Source organism: Pristiophorus japonicus, chromosome 9, assembly GCF_044704955.1.
Source record: "Pristiophorus japonicus isolate sPriJap1 chromosome 9, sPriJap1.hap1, whole genome shotgun sequence".
In the NCBI taxonomy this organism is placed as follows: domain Eukaryota; kingdom Metazoa; phylum Chordata; class Chondrichthyes; family Pristiophoridae; genus Pristiophorus; species Pristiophorus japonicus.
In genome coordinates this window covers 167,034,277-167,048,749 of record NC_091985.1, presented here as the reverse complement: position 1 = coordinate 167,048,749, position 14,473 = coordinate 167,034,277, and the positions used below count along the sequence as shown (strand labels likewise).

General features: G+C 40.9%; 1 protein-coding gene across 8 annotated transcripts in view; it reads left to right on the top strand.

Moving 5' to 3' along the window:
* The window catches only part of LOC139273317 (son of sevenless homolog 1), a 315,669-nt gene that overhangs the window by 247,251 nt on the left and 53,945 nt on the right, over nt 1-14,473 (top strand). For all 8 annotated transcript variants that reach the window (XM_070890087.1, XM_070890085.1, XM_070890083.1 and 5 more), the window contains 5 exons: nt 1,466-1,588; nt 5,284-5,387; nt 5,506-5,728; nt 6,393-6,512; nt 7,355-7,517. In XM_070890087.1, coding sequence (XP_070746188.1) covers nt 1,466-1,588; nt 5,284-5,387; nt 5,506-5,728; nt 6,393-6,512; nt 7,355-7,517 — 733 coding nt within the window. The remainder of the gene's footprint in view (nt 1-1,465; nt 1,589-5,283; nt 5,388-5,505; nt 5,729-6,392; nt 6,513-7,354; nt 7,518-14,473) is intronic.

Below are 14,473 nucleotides of genomic sequence, written 5' to 3'. Positions count from 1 at the left end.
TATAATAGCTATTATAATAACTATGCAAACCCAAGAACTTTAGTGAACTGAGTTTTTATAAACTGAACTATTGAATTACACACGTTGCATAAATTCCGAACGCTTAAAATAACCTAGAGGTTAGAGTGGTTCCATTTTCTGTTTTGTACTTTCTGGATTACAGACATTTGGGGATCAGGGAGACTTTTCTAGCACTGACCCAAGTGGTCTACCTTGGAGGTGCCCAATATGCACAGCTATCCAAAGAGTTCTAGGGATGTGAAACTGCTGTCTGGTCACTTCCACGTCTCTTTCAATCTCTCCTTTTCCCTTTCTCTTATACTTGGCCTTTCTTCCTTTTGTATTTTGGTTACTATCTTCCTTTGTTTCTTTTACTGTGCTTTTTCTCTTGTTTTTGTCTTTGTTACCCACTTCCTGTATTATTTCCTTTTCTCTCTGTCTATTACTCTGCATTTGTTTCTGCAATCGTCTCTACTGACTGCCCTTTTTCCTTCAGCGATCTCTTACAAGGCACAAATCAGTCTACACTGAAAACATGGCAAGAGGGAGAAAGTAGGAGAGTGAACAAGCAGGGGAGTGCAGAGAAAGCGGAGGGTAGGAAAGGACATAGTTGTGCATGAGTTTGGTATACTATGCATGCAGTCTTAACGTCAGGCCTGAGTCAGGTTAGGTTCTGGAATAGAGTAATGTGGGTGGATATGATGCTGTTGATTTTGTGTTGGGCAGGAGGGAGAAATGTTGGCATGATAAGAAGATGGAGGGGGAAATTTGATATTTTTAAATTATAAATTATTTGTACATTTTTTGTATTGAGCATTTTTTTAATGTTCCTTGATTCTTATGGCTATAAAGTGGGTGGGTGAGGAACTGTCTTGGTGGCTTGAATTTGGGAGGATTTTTTTTTACTACATTGTGATTGGGCAGAAAATGTGGTGAGAATGTGGAACTTGTTACCACATGGAGTAGTTGCAGCAAATAGTATAGATGCATTTAAGGGTAAGCTAGGTAAGTACATGAGGGAGAAAGGAATAGAAGGATTTGTTGATGGGTTGAGATGAAATAAGGTGAATCACTGCCATAGACCTGTTGGGTTGAATAGTCTGTTTCTGTGCTTTAACATTCTATGTAATTCTGGAAGAGTTGTGTGCAGTATGATTGATTCACAACTGCAGAGGAAGAAAAGGTTATTAACTAATGAGGAAGAAGAAAGTTGCTGAATGTGACTACAGTAATGGTGTGCACAGTGTTCACTAGAGACACAATTTATTGTGTAGATAAGTACATTATGATTACTGACCAAATTTAGTTATGTTTGTGTTTAGTTTACAATTTTATTGAGTTTATTATCTGGATAAAATGCTGGCTCTTCACCCTGTCATTCACTTGAGCAATTCATTGTAAAGACTAGTAACTTTTTTTTGCCTGTACATATTTTGATATATTTGTGTACTGCGTTTAATGTCAGATTTGAGATACCGGAGCCAGAGCCTACAGAAGCTGATCGGAAAGCAATGGAACATGGTGACCAGCCTCTTAGTGCAGAATTGAAACGTTTTAGGAAAGAATATGTTCAGCCTGTGCAGCTTCGGTAAGTAGCATTTCATAATACTGCATTAAAAAATTAGGTGCCTTAGCATTCTAAGTTACTTCTAAAGTGATTTATTTCAAGATTCTAAATCTAATGTAAAATTGTCCCATTTTCTAATTAATAACATTTGCCTCAGGGAGCCCTGTAATTGGACACATTTGGCACATCAGTATGGTCCATTCTGATTCCAGAGGTGCAGCAGCAAGCCAGGAAATAAATAGACTTTGATCCAAATAGATTTTGTTCCCTAAACAATCGGGGATTCTGTCCTGTGGTGGAACTTCTTCCAACACTTCCTCAAATTATTCAGTTTACCATGGAAACGGACTTGCACCTATAGTTGTCAATGATGCTTGGTTCTACCACCACGAAGGAAGTTTCTGACCTTTCACGTTCAGGGAAGGTTAATACTTCTACATGTTCTATCGTGTTAACAAAATGCGCTTGTATAGTTGCAATGCAGTTATTGCTGAAGCACTTGCACAGCTGCTTGATAAATAGGAATTAATCTCCATGTTTCAAGGCTTCAGGTTTCTTAACCACCATGAAAATCTCTGTTGGAATCAGTGGAGCATTTTGCATTTGTTTGTGCCATATTAGGCTTATTGGGGAATTGTTTTTCCCTTGGTTCCCAGTGGATTGGCTGCTCCCATTTCAGAACATAATGTTTTTGCCTTGAGTGGTCAAGAATATCAGCAGAGCATTAGATGTGTGTATTGTGTCTGATGGTGGCAGCCATTTTGTAGCGTTAAAATTGAAACTGTTCTCAAGTCTTCTCTCTTTGGTGATTTCATTGGGCAAGATAACAATGTCTTAATTGGTCAGGTTTTGCCCTGGCTTTAAAAAGGCCATCAGGATTTATGTTGCATCCTTCATCATTCACAGCATCGCCAACAGATAGTCACAGTCTGGCAGGCTGGAGATATATGCACAGAGTATTTGGACCTGGAACTTTTGGAGTCAATCAGAATCTATTAGTTCAAACTTCAAATATTACAGTTAGCCTACTTGGGCTATTACAATTATCTCTTTCTGCTTCATAAACCGGGAACATCTCACTCAAGCACAGCTCTTCAAACATAAAGGAGATGTTTTATCTTGTTATTGGCCACAGAACTATCCACAGCAATCAACTATTTACATGCACAGACCGTAAGAATACACCAATTAATCCTATGATTGAGGCAATAGGGATTAGTGATTCAGCTGAAACTTAAAACGGCATTTCATAGAGCAATATATAACTAATGTCCTTGTAATACTGCCAAATTTGTATCAGTAGCATTATCTGATTGTATTAAAATTGAAGAAACCTGCAGCCAAATCTCACTGATTCTGCTAGTTCACCATGAGAGTATTTGGAGTGCTGAATCCAGTCTAACAGCTGGAACTAATGCAACATCTAGGAATTCAAAAGTCAAACTGTGTCCTATTTCTATCTTGTGGCACAGGGTCAATAGTGCATGGTTTTGAATTTGAATTTGCCGTGCACACGATGAGTCCCCTGGTTTCCTCCAAAACTTGAACTAGCACTGTGCATTAGTGGGAATATATACATTGTATAATGCAGTATGTGCATGACCTTGCACAGTTAGCGTAACTTGACCAACACGAGTGGGGCAGCCTAGTTCATTGCACCATAAACTAGTATCTTATTGATGGTTCTGAAAATCACTTGAAACATAAAAAATAGGAAATAGGAGCAGGATTTGGCCATTCGGCCCATTGAGCCTGCTCCGCCATTCAATAAGATCATGCCTGATATCATGGACTTAGTTCCACTTCCCTACCCGCTCCCCATAACCCTTTATTCCCTTATCGCACAAAAATCTGTCTATCTCCGCCTTAAATATATTCAAAGACCCAGCCTCCACAGCTCTCTGGGACAGAGAATTCCATAGATTTACAACCCTCTGAGAAGAAATTCCTCCTTATCTCAGTTTTAGATGGGCGGCCTCTTATTCGAAGACTATGTCCCCTAGTTTTAGTTTCCCTATGAGTGGAAATATCCTCTCTGCATCCACCTTGTCAAGCCCCCTCATTATCTTATATGTTTCGATAAGATCACCTCTCATTCTTCTGAACTCCAATGTGTATAGGCCCAACCTACTCAACCTGTCTTCATAAGTCAACCCCCTCATCTCCAGAATCAACCTAGTGAACCTTCTCTGAACAGCCTCCAATGCAAGTATATCCTTCCTTAAATATGGAGGCCAAAACTATGCAGTACTCTAGGTGTTGCCTTACCAATACCCTGTACAGTTGTAGCAGGACTTCTCTGCTTTTATATTTTATCCCCCTTGCAATAAAGGCCAACATTCCATTTGCCTTCCTCATTACTTGCTGTACCTGCATATTCACTTTTTGTGTTTCATGCACAAGGATCCCCAGGTCCCTCTGTACTGAAACACTTGCAATTTTTCTCCATTTAAATTGTAATTTGCTTTTCTATTTTTTCTGCCAAAGTGGATAAACTCACATTTTCCCACATTGTACTCCATCTGCCAGATTTTTGCCTACTCACTTAGCCTGTCTACCCCTCTGCAGATGTTTTTGTGTCCTCCTCACAGTTTGCTTTCCCACCCATCTTTGTATCATCAGCAAACTTGGCTACATTAAACTCGGTCCCTTCATCCAAGTCATTAATATAGATTGTAAATAGTTGAGGACCTAGCACCGATCCCTGCGGCACCCCACTAGTCACTGTTTGCCAACCGGAAAATGACCCATTTATCCCGACTCTGTTTTCTGTGAGTTAGCCAATCCTCTATCCATGCTATATTATCCCCAACCCTGTGAGCTCTTATCTTGTGCAAGAACCTTTTATGTGGCACCTTATCGAATGGCTTCTTGAAATTCAAATACACCACATCCACTGGTTTCCCCTAGGGTAGATCAAAAAGGCGGTGTGTAGTTCTATTTATTTAAGAGATCTAGAGAAGGTAGATTAGAGTATGGTGTTGTGCAGAAATAACAATGATATAGAAGAAAAGTGGGAGTAGATTTAAATCTATGCTCCCGAACACAGAAATCTTGTACGTTCCATGGATAACAAGTACGGTGTAGGGTAAAGTAAAACCCAAATAGCTAGATAGGAAGCTCCATAGGGAAATTAACCTTAAGATAAATATTCCCGTTATTATAAAGTAAATAACTGTCAAGTCTATGGGCAGGTTTATGATACAGTTGAGAATAATTTATACTGTTACTCAAAATTCTAAAAAAAAGACGTAAGATGAATGTTGTATTAGTTGAGACAGGAATGGTGGATACTTCATATAGTGCCTTGGGAGCTTTAGCGTCTACTTGAACAACCAGAACAGGTAGACAGAACTGAAGGATGACATGTCTGACAATGAAGCATTCCATAATTTTTCCACTGTAGTGTCAACATAGATTGTGTGTTCATTTATGGTATGTGTCTTGATCCCACAACATTCCGACTCAGTGTTATCATCTGATACATAAAAGTTTTAGTAAGTATTAAAGTCTACGGTTGTAGTGGTGTGCTAATGTTGTTTTATCCTGCTGAAATCCATTGTTATATAGATTTCAGCAAGTTCTTAGCCAGTTGAATATAATATTGCAGGATAATAAGTTTACTTCTGTCAGCTGAGCATTGAACAATAATTATGTGAAAAGTGGGTAAAATTTCCCCAAAATAGGTTTTAATTTGTTTTTATCGCATTCTCAAGAGTTTTGAATGTATGTCGACACTGGGTGGAACATCACTTCTATGACTTTGAAAGAGATGCAGAGTTGCTATATCGACTAGAAGAATTCATTGGTACAGTTAGAGGTAAGGAGACCTAATTTACAGAAAAACTGCAACTTGAAAATGCACAATAACTACAAAAGCAAATAATTTTATTGATGGAGTATAATTACGGTGAATACCTTATTGTTTTGTGATGCAGGTAAAGCCATGAAGAAATGGGTTGAATCTATCAGTAAAATCATCCTAAGGAAAAAACAGGCACAAGCAAATGGACCATCGCATGCTATTACATTTGATGGTTTGCCCCCTTCTATAGAATGGCACATAAGTAGAATTGGTCAAATTGAAGCATTTGACCTGCTAACATTGCACCCAATAGAAATTGCACGGCAGCTAACGTTATTAGAATCTGACCTTTACAGGTAATGACTTTTCTGATCCTGTTCAATATGCATGTCCCTAAAGTTAAAAATAGTTCATTATGAACAAATAAGATCTTTACAATTTTAATGTAAGATATTTTTTTAATGTTAGCACAGCTGTATGGCCGAATTGTCAAAGTTATCAATAAGAATTTGTGCAATGTGTTTTTGTTTTGTGGAAGGGATCATTTCCATAATTACAAGATATATTTGCTGTCACTTTGTAACAGAACATTGAAAGCACAAGCCAGGCTAGAAGAATTTTTAGCTTTGCAAAGCTTAATATTGATCCAATAATACTTTCCAGACCAAATAATGTATTATGAATTCAAGGTTTGCATGCAGTGATGTTGTACTGTTTTCCCAATGTTTTCCATTGGTGGCTGCTTTAGTTTTAAAAGAGCATTAAAGTATCAACCAACTTTTCTCTAGGCAAGGCAGTTGTTTAAGAAATTCATTATGTAGTTGATTGTAGTAATATTTTAAAGTGGTGAAAGTACTGTTGGAAGATTTATCAAATGAAATGCATTGATAAAGTTTGAACTGCTTATTAATACTTGAAGTTTATTGATCTGGTGATATTTTTCAAATTATCTTGCCAAGGAATTTGACAGGTTTCGGTTAACCGTAAAATGATTAATGCTTTGGTGTATCTGGACTTTAGAGCTGTTCAGCCTTCAGAACTAGTAGGAAGTGTATGGACAAAGGACGACAAAGAAATAAATTCTTCAAACCTCCTCAAGATGATACGGCACACTACGAATCTCACTTTGTGGTTTGAAAAGTAAGGAATATGTGTGTATAAACATAGTTGATGTGCATTCTGTGCAAGTATCAGCGGAGATACATTTAAAAAAAATAAAACTTAAGGTTACTGCTGGATAAAATGACACTGCTTATATTACAGCTTAATATTGAGACCGAATTAGGCTGAGAATTTTGTTTACTGAAAGGCCAATGGAAACTTCCTTTTGTTGATTGGGAGGCTGTCTGGTTTCAGTGCATGGCATACCATATACTTCCTACAGGGTACATTGCCAAACCATTTTGGAATAAGTATAGATCTTAATTTAGTTAGTGCTGTGTATATTTAGAAGTAAAACATTACATTTGTTATCGTACCCTGACTCTAAACCTGATTATATTTTCATAGAAGTGTAATTAACAATCAATATAATTCATAAAATGTTAAACCTTTTGATATTTTTTGTAATATGAGGATAAATTTGCGATTTTAAATAATATTCAATCTTTTGTTTTCACCAAATAAAATTGCATTGTTTGAAAGACGTCTCTAGTGACGGTATTGTGAAAATTTTGGCTGCATGTTGCAGGTGGTCTATTTCTGAAAATCCTAATAGTTTCATTAATTTTCAGTCATAGATACCTAGAAAATAGGTGCAGGAGTAGGTCATTCGGCCCTTCGAGCCTGCACCGCCATTCAATGTGCTGTATAGTTTTAAAATAAGCCAATTTCTAGTCTTTCCGTGACACTAATGCAGATAGTGAAAGCTAAAACGTCCATGCTTTAAATAAGTGTTGATTCAAGCTTTCAGTGTATTTACTTGTACAACCTCATGCATTTTGATTTTGTAAATCATAAGTTCATACATTCTTAATTTTCAGATGCATAGTAGAAACTGAAAACTTGGAGGAAAGAATAGCAGTTGTCAGTCGAATAATTGAGATCCTGCAGGTTTTCCAGGAACTAAACAATTTTAATGGAGTGCTGGAGGTGGTCAGTGCCATGAATTCATCTCCTGTCTATAGGCTGGATCACACATTTGAGGTAAGTGGTTCAACCAAGTGCAAAATAAATTGTATAGGTGAGATGCACAGAATTGCTTGAAGAATAGAAAACTTTGTTCAAGTAAATACAAGAAACATAGAAACATAGAAAATAGGTGCAGGAGCAGGCCATTCAGCCCTTCTAGCCTGCACCGCCATTCAATGAGTTCATGGCTGAACATGAAACTTCAGTACCCCCTTCCTGCTTTCTCGCCATAACCCTTGATCCCCCGAGTAGTAAGGACTTCATCTAACTCCCTTTTGAATATATTTAGTGAATTGGCCTCAACTACTTTCTGTGGTAGAGAATTCCACAGGTTCACCACTCTCTGGGTGAAGAAGTTTCTCCTCATCTCGGTCCTAAATGGCTTACCCCTTATCCTCAGACTGTGACCCCTGGTTCTGGACCTCCCCAACATTGGGAACATTCTTTCTGCATCTAACCTGTCTAAACCCGTCAGAATTTTAAACGTTTCTATGAGGTCCCCTCTCATTCTTCTGAACTCCAGTGAATACAAGCCCAATTGATCCAATCTTTCTTGATAGGTCAGTCCCGCCATCCCGGGAATCAGTCTGGTGAACCTTCGCTGCACTCCCTCAATAGCAAGAATGTCCTTCCTCAAGTTAGGAGACCAAAACTGTACACAATACTCCAGGTGTGGCCTCACCAAGGCCCTGTACAACTGTAGCAACACCTCCCTGCCCCTGTATTCAAATCCCCTCGCTATGAAGGCCAACATGCCATTTGCTTTCTTAACCGCCTGCTGTACCTGCATGCCAACCTTCAATGACTGATGTACCATGACACCCAGGTCTCGTTGCACCTTCCCTTTTCCTAACCTGTCACCATTCAGATAATAGTCTGTCTCTCTGTTTTTACCACCAAAGTGGATAACCTCACATTTATCCACATTATACTTCATCTGCCATGCATTTGCCCACTCACCTAACCTATCCAAGTCACTCTGCAGCCTAATAGCATCCTCCTCACAGCTCACACTGCCACCCAACTTAGTATCATCCGCAAATTTGGAGATACTGCATTTAATCCCCTCGTCTAAATCATTAATGTACAATGTAAACAGCTGGGGCCCCAGCACAGAACCTTGCGGCACTCCACTAGTCACTGCCTGCCATTCTGAAAAGTACCCGTTTACTCCTACTCTTTGCTTCCTGTCTGACAACCAGTTCTCAATCCACGTCAGCACACTACCCCCAATCCCATGTGCTTTAACTTTGCACATTAATCTCTTGTGTGGGACCTTGTCGAAAGCCTTCTGAAAGTCCAAATATACCACATCAACTGGTTCTCCTTTGTCCACTTTACTGGAAACATCCTCAAAAAATTCCAGAAGATTTGTCAAGCATGATTTCCCTTTCACAAATCCATGCTGACTTCGACCTATCATGTCACCATTTTCCAGATGCACTGCTATGACATCCTTAATAATTGATTCCATCATTTTACCCACTACTGAGGTCAGGCTGACCGGTCTATAATTCCCTGTTTTCTCTCTCCCTCCTTTTTTAAAAAGTGGGGTTACATTGGCTACCCTCCACTCCATAGGAACTGATCCAGAGTCAATGGAATGTTGGAAAATGACTGTCAATGCATCCGCTATTTCCAAGGCCACCTCCTTAAGTACTCTGGGATGCAGGCCATCAGGCCCTGGGGATTTATCGGCCTTCAATCCCATCAATTTCCCCAACACAATTTCCCGACTAATAAAGATTTCCCTCAGTTCCTCTTCCTTACTAGACCCTCTGACCCCTGAAGGATAGAAGAATGTTCTTGACCATTGCCATTTCAGTTGTCCCTGCACATAAACTCACTCAGAAACTTCCCTTCCCATATATGTTTTTGTGGAAGAAAGACATTTTTACCCTGAGAAAAAATGCAATATAACTATTGACATGGTACTCATCATGTGAGTGGTCTTACACTTGCTGATGTATAACAAATCCTTTGTTCAGAGAATGCATTAGATATTCTGGCACATGGTTTTAGCTCTATACTTTTAGCGATAGAAAATCATAGGGGATATCATGGAAAATATAGTTTCGAATTTTGTAATGATTTGGTATTCTGATTACGGTTTAATATAAGTAATTTTTTATGCAGCTTATGATTGAAGGATGCAAGGTCACAAAGTTTTCCGTCTCTGTCATGGGAGGCCTAAAATTCAAATTTCTTTGTATTATTCCAATTGTCCCAATAATTAGAGGCCTGTTTGCTTGACATCTATATTAGAAAACATTTAATTAAATTATGGAGGAAGCAATTCACAAGCTTTTAATGAGCAATAATAGATCTATTGAGGCAGGTCAAGCTTCGTAAATATATTGGAAATCTTTAAAGACATATAACAACATGCATTTATATAGTGCCTGTAGCATAGTGAAGTGTCCCAAGGTGCTTCAATTATCAGGCACAATTTGACAGTCACAAGGACATAGTTAGAACATGTGACCAAATGCTTTGTCAAAAAGATTGTTCTTGAAGAATGTCTTAAAAGAGGAGAGATACAGGGAAAGGTTTATGGAGGTAATTCCAGAGCTTGGGGCCTAGACAGCTGAAGGCACGGCCAGCAATGGTGGGATGAGCAGCAACAGTTTTAAAAAGGGAGCGGAAACGCTGAGTAGCTGATTTAAGAAGAGCGGGACCCCCTCAGCAGCAACAGTTTAAAAAGGGAGCGGAGGCACTGAGCAGCTGAGAGTCTGTGATTGGCACGGGAGGGGGAAAAAAATCGCAAAATGATGTCACAGTACAAAGAGGGGCGGCGGGGGTAAGTTACAGGTAAATATTTAATTTAATCTACCTGCAACTTAAATTAGATCAAGTAATTTGTTAAAAAAACAAAAAAAATATAAGCTAAGTTAAGTAAATACATTAACTTTAATTAATTAAATAAATAAAAAGAGGTTATAATGGGATGGCAGTGCAGGAGGTGTGCTGTAACTGCAGTATGTGGCAGTTTGTGGCAAATGTCACGATCCCGGACAACCATATCTGCAGTAAGTGTCTGCATCTCGAGGGACTTCAGCTCAGAGTTGTTGAGCTGGAGTCTGAGGTGCAGACATTGTGGGGCATCAGGGAGGGGGGAGAGTTACCTGGGAGCTTCAATCCAGAGGGCAGACACACCCATTAGGTTAGGTAGTGCTACGGGTCTGATTACTGGTCAGGGACAGGAGGTTGTGATGGCGAGTCATGCAGGTAAGGGGACCCCAGGTGCAGTGCTGAAGGAGCCTCGGTCTTTGGCCTTATCCAACAGGTTACGAGGTTCTTACTGCCTGTTTGGATGAGGGCAAAGTCTGCAGAGTGGATGAGAAAACTGACAATGGCAAAATGGTACAAGTGGCCATTCAAGTGGGGGGAGTGAAGGGGACAGTATAGTCAGGAGGGTAGATACAATTCTCTGCAGCTGCGACTGGAAGTTCCAAGGTTGTGTTGCCTGCCATGTGCCAGGGTTAAGGGCATTTTCTTTCGGCTGGAGAAGAACGTAGAGGGGAAGGGGAGGATCTAGTTGTCATGGTCCATGTAGGAACCAACGACTTGGTAGAACTAGAAATAAGGTACCGCTGAGAGAGTTTGAGGAGCTAGGGCCAGAATTAAAATGCAGAGCCTCATGGGTAATAATCACTAGATTGTTACCAGAGACACGCGGAGATTGGCACAGGGACAATCAGACTGGAAGGTTAAATGCTTGGCTCAGAGTGGCGTGAGAAGCTGGGGTTTGGATTCATGGTGCACTGGCAGTATTGGGGCAAGAGGGAGCTGTTCCATTGGGACGGGCTCAACTTAAACTGGGCCGGGACCAGTGTTGTGGCAAATTGAATAACATTGATGGTATTTAGGACTATAAACTAATGAAGGGGTTGGATGGGAGGATTCAGGAAAGGGTAAATTCAAAGCAGTAAGAGAGATCTCAAGACTGTAGACCAGAGTAGCGATTTGGGTAAAAATAAGCAGAGTGGGCCAGGATGGGAGAGAAAGCTTAACAAAGGTAATGGGGCTTTAGTGACGAAGGTGACATAAGGGAAAAGTAGAAAAAAATTAAAGCTAAAGGCAATATATCTGAGTGCACAAAGAATTCGCAACAAAATAGATAAATTAATAGCACAGAGAAATAAATGGGTTTGATCTAATAGACATTACGGAGATGTGATTTCAGAGTGACCACGGTTGGGAACTAAATATTCCAGGATACATGACTTTTAGAAGAGATAGGCAAAATGGAAAAGGAGGAGGGGTAGCCCTGATACTAAAGGACAGTATAAAGACAGTAGAGAGAAAGGATCTTAGTTTGGAAAATCGGGATGTAGAATCAGTTTGGGTGGAGCTAAGAAACAGCAAAGGGCAGAAAACAATGGTGGGAGTAGTTTATAAGTCGCCTAAGAGTAGTTGTAGTATCAGGCAGAGTATAAATCAGAAAATTGGGGTGCATGTAACAAGGGTAATATAGTAATCATGGGGGACTTTAATCTTCATATAGACTAGCTAAACTAAATTTTCAGTAATAGTGTGGAAGACAAGTTTGTGGAATGCATTCAAGATAATTTTCTAAATCAATATGTTGAGGAACAAACTAGGGATCAGGCTATTTTAGATCTACTATTGTTCAATGAGACAGGGTTAATTAAAAACCTTGTAGTAAAGGAGCCGCTGGGGAAGTGTGATCATAATATGATAGAATTTTATATTGAGTTTGTGAGACAGACCTGGGGCTCAATTTTCCCCAATCCCATTTTTGGCATATTTCTTTGGCCCCAACTACACTTTTTTTTTTTAAAAAGTAGCAAGTTTCCCCGTTCTATTTTTTGAAATTGGCGCTGTGCAGCCTGTCCTGTAGCCTTGTGGGGTGAAGCCAAATGTTTGCGCCGATAAAACGATGCTGCCACTTCTGCGCATGCGCAAAAGCAAAAGGACGGTTTTGACGTGATTGCGATGGGCGCACATGCCCAGTACAGCTCCTGGTCGGCCATTTTTAAAGAGCCAGCTGTGTGTGAGAACTTTAATTCTCATTGGAAAAATCGGAGTTGCAACGCGGTGCAATGGCCAACAATTTCTTACAGAAGAATTGGAGGCATTAGTTACTGTGATTGAGGGCAGATGGCAGGAGCTGGACACCAGCAGAGGTCACACAAAAGTTCCACCAAAAGAAATGAAGAAACGCTGGAACCAACTTGCAGAAGATTACTTTGCAATGGTGACCACCCTGAGGTCTGGAGGCCAGTGCAAAAAGAAGTGGCAGGACCTTGGTCAAGTAGTTAGTGTAAGTAATATTTTCATTTATTCACTGATCGCGGGCTAGCCATACTTCGGTTAATGGGGATGTCTCCGTCGGCTACGCTTCGGTTGATGCAATGTGCTATCATTCATTGTGGTCCTTCAAATCAGCCTGCTGTCTGCGCTGTGAGCCTACTCATGTCACACTGCCCCCTCCTCTGCTGCTAACCATTTGTCTGTTCTGTTATATTTTGCAGAACTTGAGGCCAACCCTGACGATGCAGAAGAAGATTCAGATGCAGAAGAAGATTCAGATGCGGACGAGTCTGAAGAGAATATCTTCCAATCCCATCTTCCAGACCAAGAGCATGAGGGGGAGAGGGGGAGGTGATGGATGAATCCCCCACTGTTGTACTCACTCTGGAGGAGATGCTGGTGCCGCCCATTGAGATGCCAGCCCCTTCCCGGAGTGGTTTGAGAGTTGGTGGAACATTCCATGGTTTTGCATCGTCCGACGCTGGGGATTCCAGTGGGGTGCAGTGAGACACACCAGGGCCCCACAGTCCGAAGCTGCGGATCCCAGGGTGAGGAGGGAAAGGAGAGCTCGACAGTGCTCTGCTGAGGTGCAGGATCTAACCGATCTGGTTCAGATTATGACAATGAGTGTGGAGAGCATTGACCTTACCCGATCACTCCTGGACACCATCAGTGGGGTGGGTGATGAGGTATCAGAACTGTTGAGGGAAGTAACAACATTCTCACGAGAAATGGGAACATTGTCCGGGAATGAGGGAGGGAATGTCTGTCAGCCGAAACAATGTCTGTGCACATGAGGGAGGGAATGTCGCAGGTAGCTGATGCGCTGTTGGTGAACACGAGGGAGGGAATGTTTCAGGTAGCTGATACACTGTCACGGCACATGAGGAGGGAATGTCGGAGTTAGCTGCTGCAATAAGGAACATGCCCAGACCCCACTTCCACTGACAGAATCAATTGCCATTCCCACGCCAATCCCCAGACCAGCCTCTGAAGAGGCCCAACCAAGCTGGGCCCTCCACATTACTGGCTGTCCCTCCTCTCTCCCTCCCCCCCCCCCCCCCCCCAAGAAGTGGGCATTACCGAGATGTTTGAAAGAATAAGCTTGGTACCAATCCGAGAAACGTTGCATCACCGCCTGCGGGCAGGGGTGGAGTCACCAAGCGCATTGGGCAGTCTTAGAATTAGGTGGAGCAGAGATGGGTGCAGCCTTTCTTTGCTGCTGCTGCTGCTGTTATTATTGATACTGTTGTAACTATTCTCAATTTAAAAGTTTTTTGTAAGTTATGTAAATTTACAAGTTTGTAAGTGACCTTAACTGAAAACTTTAAAGTTTGATACAAGAATATTTTAATTCAAGTTGAGTACAAACAGATATTAAACTTTTGAAGAAAATATATTTTACATTAGAACTGAATCATTTACATTATTTGTTCCATTAACACAACACAACATAACATTATGGAGCAGGTCCAAACAGTAAACATGGTTTATGTGGAATAGTTGCCGCTGAGCCTTCAGGCAGCAAAGTGTTCACGGATGAGCTGCTGGTGCAAGGCTCAAGCAATCATTAAAGGGGCACGACGGCCCGCCCTCCTCCGCAGTTGTGCTCCGGGTTTAGGTAGTTGCATGGCTTCCTCATCCTCGTCCTTCTCGTCATCTGCATTTTCCTCATCATCATCAGCCACTCTCGC